The sequence below is a fragment of the Notolepis coatsorum genome (assembly GCF_963971535.1).
Source record: "Notolepis coatsorum genome assembly, chromosome: 20".
NCBI lineage: Eukaryota > Metazoa > Chordata > Actinopteri > Aulopiformes > Paralepididae > Notolepis > Notolepis coatsorum.
The window spans coordinates 30,758,896-30,768,248 of record NC_140184.1 but is presented as its reverse complement, the minus strand read 5'-3'; the positions used below and the strand labels follow the sequence as shown (position 1 = coordinate 30,768,248).

The following is a 9,353-nucleotide window of genomic DNA, read 5'->3' as shown; positions in this document are numbered from 1 at the left end:
AGTGTACATAACTAGACTGTACACACATCGGTTTAGCATATATTACTCAGTAGCTTGTTATATATCACATTTAATCACTTGTACATTGTATATTGCTAATGCACTTTACTATTATATTTGCACTCTGGTTAGATGCCAACCTTTTGTAGATATAGTAATCAAGCCTTTTTTTCTTTTTGGCTTCAGTACCGGCACAAGATATATATTTTATTTAAAGACCAACAATAACAATAAAAAATGCTATGTATTACAGTACATCAACAAACATTTCATTGCAGAGAGAAAATAAAGGATATTATTTTATACAAAAGACATCTAGAACAATTCAAAGCACAAATCACAACTAATACGCACAGAGTATAGTAAACAATTTAACCAAGAGAAAAAATACAAAAGCACAATAACTTGAAGAGCATAGAAAAAGACAAATGTGCTAGCAAAAATATTCCCAACTGTGTAAATTCATTGACAATGGGATTTTTGTTTAAAAAGACCCATTAGAAAGATTTTGTGCTCTCATGGACAGCTTTACCAAGAGCCATATTGTTTCAGATTAGTAGATACTACTTTTTCTGAAGCAACGTACTTCTGGGGTATTGTTCTTTGAGGGGTACTACTGTCATCACAGTTTAACAGTGGTACATCTCAATCGTCATTTAACATACTGTACACCCTAGCGCTTTGATTGAGTCCCTACAATGTTAAATATTAGCACCATTGGGCTAGCATTAACATCAGAGGCATGTACTTGGCTAATGTACATAATTAAGTACATCTAACCATATTGTGTCATGGTCTACTGTTTACATACTTGGGGTAGTGATGGCAGGACTCAATCCACTTAAATGGCGTAAACAATGATAGGAGATACAGACTATAATACAGATATACTGTCAATCTTTCAAAGTCTCCAATTCTGAGTTGAAGTCAGGCCTCCTCCCTTCTGTTCTCCCTCTGATAAATGCTAAATGGTGCATTTATATAGTGCTTTTATCCAAAACGCTTTAAATTTGTTCCTCACATTTGACCCATTCACTCACACACCGACGGTGGAGGCAACCATGCAAGGTGCCAACCTGCTCATCGGGAGCAATTAGGGGTTAAGTGTCTTGCTCAAGGATTCTTTGACACGCTGCCCGGGAGGACCTACCTCCTGAGCCACTGTCACCCCCCCTAAACACCACCAACAACAAAAAGGGTAATGGTCATACATATGAACACGTTGTGCACACTGTACATGTGATGGGAATCAACAAGAGGTTGAGGCAAATGAGTTTGCAACCGACCAACGGGTCTTTATTAACACTTGGAAATACTGGAACACAAAAACACACAGGTCCTCTCTCGACCGGTGTGTGAACAAACTGAAAAGAAACCCTTTTTAAATGTGAGGGGAAACAGTACACCCGGGACATCTCCTCTCTGATGGGATGGCCCAGGTGTGAACAATGCCCAATCAATCAGGCCTTGTTAGCCACTTGCCTCACCAACTAGCTGATTGCCATTTGACGAGACAAGTGGCCCTCTCCCACACTACATATACTGTATAAAAAAAATGTCTGCTTAAAAAAATGGGGAGATTATATTTAGAGGAGCATTATGTACATAACGCTATTTATCTAAACATTTCCCTTTGTTTAATCAAAACGGCCTTGTCTTCACAGGTAGAAAAATACACAATTAACATCTGCAGACCTGCCAGCAGTATTCATCTCTACTGTGACGCAAAAGCATAGCAGACCATAGCATCAACACGACATTACCCTTCAATTTCTACAAAAATAATTTGTAGCAAAATAGACTTTCTAAAGTCTAACGAGACATGGAAATTAAGCATTTATCTTTCCTTTTCACGCACATAATTCAGTCGGTTTCGACAAATTAAAAACCTCTGTATGGTTCTGAGCAAATAGACCTGTTCGCTGTATACGTCAGACTCAGTGTGCACACGCATCAAGGGGGCAAGAGCAACGTAATCCTGGTCAGAACAACAGGGAAGACTACAATATATTTGCATTTGTTAGCCTGCATGCTAGCAATCTAAACAATCAATCCATGCCAAAGCTAGATATGTAAAAGGTGAAAGACTCACACTCACAGCCATGCTGATTTGGCAAAATGACATCCAGCCCTTTTCGTTTGAAACAACATTTAGTCAGGGGAGTGTCATGGTTTCTCCATAGAGCCCTGTTGTACTTTTTTAGCGCAGGTAGGGGGCAACTTAGTCACGTGACTCAGTTGGCATTGCTGATTGGCTCAAACACGTATGTTTGTATACAGCAAACAGGTCTATAGCATCATATTGTACATCTACAAAACACCCACAATTTGACTGATTGCTGAGGCAGAATACTTAAAAAGGCCAAAGGCATGCCCATGCGCTCTGCTCACTCCAGGGCCTTGTGGAAAACAGCCTTGTATCAGTCACAAATACATCAACAACTGCGTATGTTACATTTACCATTTTCCAAATAGTGTGTGGCGTCTACAGGTGTGCGTAAATAGATACTATACGTTTACTGTAGCACACTATAATCTTACAAACACTACACAACTGTAGTGTGTTGCAAATTGGCAAAGCTACTTTATACTTAATATGGAGTATCAATTACACACAAGAGAAACAACTGACTAGCACTAGTCCAGCTCATTAACATGCATGCCATTAATCACTGAGTGATCACATTGATGGATTATCTAATATTGATACCAGCATATTAGATGGAGACATCCTTTCTCTGATCCCAACAGTTAGCTGAGAGGTAATGGCATTTGTAGTTCAAATGTCCAATGTATTCCCATATTTCCTTCTAGTCTGCAACAGAAATACTAGCATGGGCGTTTCAGTAACTAACTTCTTTCTGGGAACCATCCTGAAGCATCAGTCTGCTTAGTCACAGAGACATCTGGCCCACGGTTCAAAATCCACAGTCCAATCCAACGGACCACTGGCAGGCGAGAGATTTGGCCTGCTTCCAATGAGACAGGGCGGGAGAAGTAAATAAATGAAACAATTTGACAACGGTATTCCAGTGAGGAATAATGGTAGAAACACAGGAGAGAACTGGTGGTACAGCTATCTGAGATAGCATAACCACCTCCGATGCTAAGGTACCAGCTGATGGCTATCTGAGATAGCATAACCACCTCCGATGCTAAGGTACCAGCTGATGGCTATCTGATATAGCATAACCACCACAGAACAAACCATTTCATCTGAAGCACGACTGAATGGGGGCCCCATGAACCCCAATTTTAACAATATGTACTCTGTACAGAAAATAATAAAGTGGACATTTTGGAGAAAAAGGAGTTCTACAGAAAAGCTTGAAAAATATTTTCAAGTAGGAGGAGAAATAGCGCCTGACAGAATCTTACAACGGTAAGTTTATCTTCCTTCACACATCGTTCATAAGTGGCTGCTGAACAGCATCTTTCATTTCCATTCATACATCACCCAATCGGGTCACATCTGCTAATATCTTCATAACCTTGCAAATGCCCTAATATAGAAACAAGACCACAGAAATGTGTTTAGCATCAATCTGTCTTATCCTATAAGAATTCAAATGATGTTCTTTCTGTGCCCCAGAACAGTTCAGTCAGTGTTTTTGAACATGCACCACTCTCTCCTAAAGCTAGGAATTAGAGAGAACCCTCCAACTAACTGGGATGTCAAATCTGGAGGTGATCCACAGACAATGAGGGGAAACTCTGACTTTATGAGGCCATAAAATGTTTGTGTGAGCTCTTACACCCAAATGTTTATATTCTAGCATTGCTAGAAGGTCTGAACCTGAATTAAAACCTCACATGGGTGTAAAAGCTCACACAAACATATTATGGTCTCATAAAGTCAGAGCCCCATTCATTGTTAATGGAGCAGCCCCAGGTATTACATCCCAGTTTGGAGGGTTCAGAGAGGATTGTTTCACTGAATCTAGCTTTAGAATGGATTTGTGCGTGTTCACAAATACTGACTGAACTCTGTCCTGGGGTGCAGGAAGAACATGTGAATTCTTAAAATGGGTGGTAATTACACTTTAATGTGCGATTTCTTTTTTCATACTTTTCTTTTTTTTATCCTCTACTATACTCAGCATCTAAATACGGAAACATTATGTATAAATATACCACGAAAACAAATTTGAAAAAGAAAATAAATGGCAGACTTTTCTTATATTTTTGGCACTTTGATGCCAAACATAATGTATAAAAAAAGATTCTAATAAAAAAAAGAAGCTATATCACAACAGATATGGACATAATGTGGACACAACACTAACATGGTACTGCTTTAATGCACTTGCCCCCTTTTGCCACAAACAACATGTATATAAAAAAGTGCTACCAACAGTTGGTGGGGAAGGGGAAGTGCCAGAGCAACACGGCAACTCCCGGCACGCCGTCCGCAAAGCTCTAGCGGTACATACTGTAGCTACTCCCGGCACGCCGTCCGCAAAGCTCTAGCGATACATACTGTAGCTACTCCGAGTCCCGGCACGCCGTCCGCAAAGCTCTAGCGATACATACTGTAGCTACTCCGAGTCCCGGCATGCCGTCCGCAAAGCTCTAGCGGTACATACTGTAGCTACTCCTGGCACGCCGTCTGCAAAGCTCTAGCGATACATACTGTAGCTACTCCGAGTCCCGGCACGCCGTCCGCAAAGCTCTAGCGATACATACTGTAGCTACTCCGAGTCCCGGCACGCCGTCCGCAAAGCTCTAGCGATACATACTGTAGCTACTCCGAGTCCCGGCACGCCGTCCGCAAAGCTCTAGCGATACATACTGTAGCTACTCCTGGCACGCCGTCCGCAAAGCTCTAGCGATACATACTGTAGCTACTCCCGGCACGCCGTCCGCAAAGCTCTAGCGATACATACTGTAGCTACGCCTGGCACGCCGTCCGCAAAGCTCTAGCGATACATACTGTAGCTACTCCCGGCACGCCGTCCGCAAAGCTCTAGCGATACATACTGTAGCTACGCCTGGCACGCCGTCCGCAAAGCTCTAGCGATACATACATCCTGGCACTTTCCCCCGTCAAGCTTTCGTGACGCAAAGGCTGCAAACGGTGGGAACCAATCGGCAACAATCTGACACACAGTCGCAAGACCGCATCGCTACACATCTTGAGAGGCACGCAGACCCCGATGCAGACGGGCATTTCAGTCGCAATTGCATCAAAACAAACCAGCATGTGAAGCATAAATTAACCATAAGTTGCAGATTGAGGGTTGACTGAGTCTGGGGGTTCTGCGTATCTCCATACTTGCTGAGCCGTATGTCTGTATCCCGTCTGTCTGGGGGAGATGTAGTGTACAGGGAGTGGGGGGGTGGAGGAGGATCTCCCTAGGAGACACTGGAGCAGCGGATGCTGGGGGAGCCCATCTGTGTGAGCACTTTGTCCAGCCACTGCAGGGGGCCGTTGAGGTGCAGCTCGATCCAGCAGGGTGTGCTGGTCACCGTCTGGCGCCTGGGAGGGATAGAGAGGGAGCACAGTAGGACAAAGTGATTAGTATCCCCTCAGACACTCTGAAAAACGTTTCTGTCTTTCAACTTATTTCTCTTGATTTGAACTTGCATCTATCTAGAAAACAAAACTGCATGGTTTTTATGTACAGTTATCTTTCACATTTAATGTCTTTGAGAGCATCACTGTCTTTTGAGAGCGAGACCCACTTTGTCCTTGGTGTGTATGAGAGAGAGAGAGATCAGCAGCTCACGTTGACCCACGCTGGGACTGCAGTAACACATTCTATATTCTCACCTCCATCTCGAAAGTCATGGAAAAAATAGTCTACGAACAGGTCGAAAAGTGTCTAGCGGAAAAAAATCTAATCTACGAATTCCAATCTGGCTTCAGAACATCCCACTCCACTGACACATGCCTTCTCTATTTGAATGACCACATCAAACAAGAGGTGGACGCGGGCAAATACTGCGGCATGGTCATGCTGGACCTACAAAAGGCCTTTGACACAGTCAATCACTCCATTCTGATTGACAAGCTAAAAGCAATTGGTTTTGATAGTCTATCAGTGAGCTGGATGCAATCCTACCTTGAGGGGAGGGAACAGATGGTGGAGGTAAACGGTACCCTATCCCCCCCCCTCACAGTGAGCTGTGGTGTTCCACAAGGAAGCATACTAGGACCGCTACTGTTCCTAATTTATGCAAATGACATGTCGTCAGCTTGTGACTGCAACTTGTTCCTGTTTGCGGACGACTCAGCCCTGCTGGTCTCTGACAAGAACAAGTTACAGGTTGAAAAAACCCTCAGCTCGGAACTAGGCAGAATCTGCATATGGCTCGCTGATAACAAACTATCATTACACATGGGCAAAACAGAGTCCATTCTCTTCGGTTCAAATAACAAACTCAGCAAGACCGACGGCTTCTCAGTTACAGTGGGTGACAATATTGTCACAAGGAAAGATGAAATTACCTACCTGGGTTCCATCCTAGAGGCTAATCTCTCCTGTGACAAAATGGCATCCAATGTAATAAAAAAAGTCAACCAACGAACTCGATTCTTGTACCGGATCTCCTCTCTGGTAAACAATAATACCCTGAAGACTCTGGCAGGAGCACTCATTCAGGGGTACTATGACTATGCTTGCACCTCATGGTACCAAAGCACCTCAAAGGCGCTAAAAACAAAATTACAAACATCTCAAAACAAACTGGTCAGACTACTGCTTGACCTTACTCCTAGAACCCACCTCACCCCTGCCCACTTTGACAACCTAGGATGGCTTAGAGTAGACGACAGAGTACAGCAACTTGCAATGGGCCTGGTCTACAAGATACACTACACGACCAAGGTACCCATGTACATGTCAAAATACTTCCCAAAGGTCAGTGAATACCACGATCACAACACCAGAGGGAGCTCCACAAATCATGTTAAACCCAGATTCGGCTCAAATAAGGGACTAAACACGTTTCGCAATTATGCCACATCAATGTGGAACGCCCTACCCAAAGCTGTAAAGGAATGTGGATCACTACCCACTTTCAAAACCTCTCTCAAGGGACACCTACGGGAGACTGCAATTCAAAACTGGCCCCTGTAAATATCCTAACCCAACCCCCTCCAATGTACAGTCATTTACCTAGTATGGTTTTGTCAATAGTCCAATGTACAATTTTGCTTGTTTGTACAGTGTCTCCCCCCCCCCCCCCTCAATTGTACAGTTTTGCTTGTTTATACAGTGTTTCTCCCCCCCCCCCCCCAACCACCTCCAATGTAAATTACCCAGTATGGTTGTCAATATCCCAATGTACCCAACCCCCCCTGTTACGATTAGTACGCTTCTTTGGCATGATGGACCCAGATGGCAGAGTATTGATGAGACCGGAGACAGAGCGTGACGATGAACAGTTTACTACACAACAAGGTACATACACGACTAACACACACAGGTAACATTTAACAATGATCGCGCCCAGCAGGGCAGGACAGACAGGACTATATACACAGACTAATTGACAAGACACTGACAGACACAGAGGGTAATTTACAAACAAGACACAGGTGTGGTAGACAGAAACAATAGAACACAGAGTACACTGGGAAACAATAACAAATAACCAACCAGACTAAAACATAATTACAAACCACAGACAGGGGAACACAAGACTAACAAAGTGGAGACAACAGACAATAAACACAACAAACACAACTGACAATAAATAACAATGAGTTGGTGTGTGAGCTGATGCCAGATCGGCATCAGCCCACCGGGTGGCAATGTTGATTGAGTGTTATTGTTAATGGGAGGTACTTGTGAATATGAATGTCTGAGTCCTGGTCCCACAGGACCAGGACCGGAGGAAGTGTTACAGTACCCCGCCCTCGAAGGTCGACTCCCAGGCGACCCAACAGGCCCCCCGGTAACGGGGAGGGTGGGGGGGACGGAAGCCGCATCGGCGAAAAGAGGAGGGGGGAGGATGGGGGTTCGAGGGACGGGGCCTGCGGGAACAGGAACGGGGGGAGGGGGCTGACGAGGAGGGCTGGAGCAGGGAAGGATGGGGGGAAGAGGCGACGGCTCCGGAGCGCGACCTGGGGCTGGGGTCTCCACGGTGGCGAGACCCCCCGCCGAACCCCGAACCGGAGGCTCCCTGGCGACAGGACGCGGTGCAGGACCCCCAACCGGGGTCCCTCCGGCAGCGGAATCCGACGTCGTCCTCCAGGTCTGCCATGGTGGTGGCTCGTCTTCTGGAACCTCCCAGGGCGGAGGAGACCTCGACCAGGCCGGCGAGGAAGACCTGCGGTCCTGGGAACCCCTTCCCCTGGGGCTGTGGCGTCGGGATCCGCGCCCCGTCCCCGACGCTCCCCTGCGGACCAGGCGACTCCCCACCCAGGGATCCAGCACCGGGGTGGCCGCGGCGCAAGCACCCGATGTCATCGGCGCCGCTGGCCCAGCCACTGCGTCCCATGGTGCCAGACCCAGAGCGGTCGCCTGGTCGGCACGCAGGACGGAAGCGCCCAGGATCCCGAGCGCGAAGCTGGCTCCGTCTCTCCTCTCTGCCGGGTCCAAGTTCGGCGCGATCATTCTGTTACGATTAGTACGCTTCTTTGGCATGATGGACCCATATGGCAGAGTATTGATGAGACCGGAGACAGAGCGTGACGATGAACAGTTTACTACACAACAAGGTACATACACGACTAACACACACAGGTAACATTTAACAATGATCGCGCCCAGCAGGGCAGGACAGACAGGACTATATACACAGACTAATTGACAAGACACTGACAGACACAGAGGGTAATTTACAAACAAGACACAGGTGTGGTAGACAGAAACAATAGAACACAGAGTACACTGGGAAACAATAACAAATAACCAACCAGACTAAAACATAATTACAAACCACAGACAGGGGAACACAAGACTAACAAAGTGGAGACAACAGACAATAAACACAACAAACACAACTGACAATAAATAACAATGAGTTCGTGTGTGAGCTGATGCCAGATCGGCATCAGCCCACCGGGTGGCAATGTTGATTGAGTGTTATTGTTAATGGGAGGTACTTGTGAATATGAATGTCTGAGTCCTGGTCCCACAGGACCAGGACCGGAGGAAGTGTTACACCCCCCCACCCAACCTCCTCCAATGTACAGTTTCTACGTCAAATGTATATACTCCCTTTTCTTGACTCCTTCTGTATCACAAACAGTACTGTATTTGCAAATCTGGTATGTCATAAATGTATAGATGTAGCAGTACTGACTATCTGTATGTCAAGTATGTCATATATGTCCTGATGAATTGAAAATGGGGGACCCTGATGTAAACAAGACGAAAGTCTTTCTCTGTTCTGCATCCCCT

General features: G+C 45.5%; 1 protein-coding gene across 2 annotated transcripts in view; it reads right to left on the bottom strand.

Annotated features, from left to right (window-relative positions):
• Positions 1 to 221: 221 nt before the first annotated feature.
• LOC311247067 (mothers against decapentaplegic homolog 3) overlaps positions 222 to 9,353 on the bottom strand; it is a 76,734-nt gene continuing 67,602 nt past the window's right edge. For both annotated transcript variants that reach the window (XM_084337367.1, XM_084337368.1), the window contains exon 8: positions 222 to 5,479. In XM_084337367.1, coding sequence (XP_084193493.1) covers positions 5,356 to 5,479 — 124 coding nt within the window. In that variant the 3' untranslated portion in view covers positions 222 to 5,355. The remainder of the gene's footprint in view (positions 5,480 to 9,353) is intronic.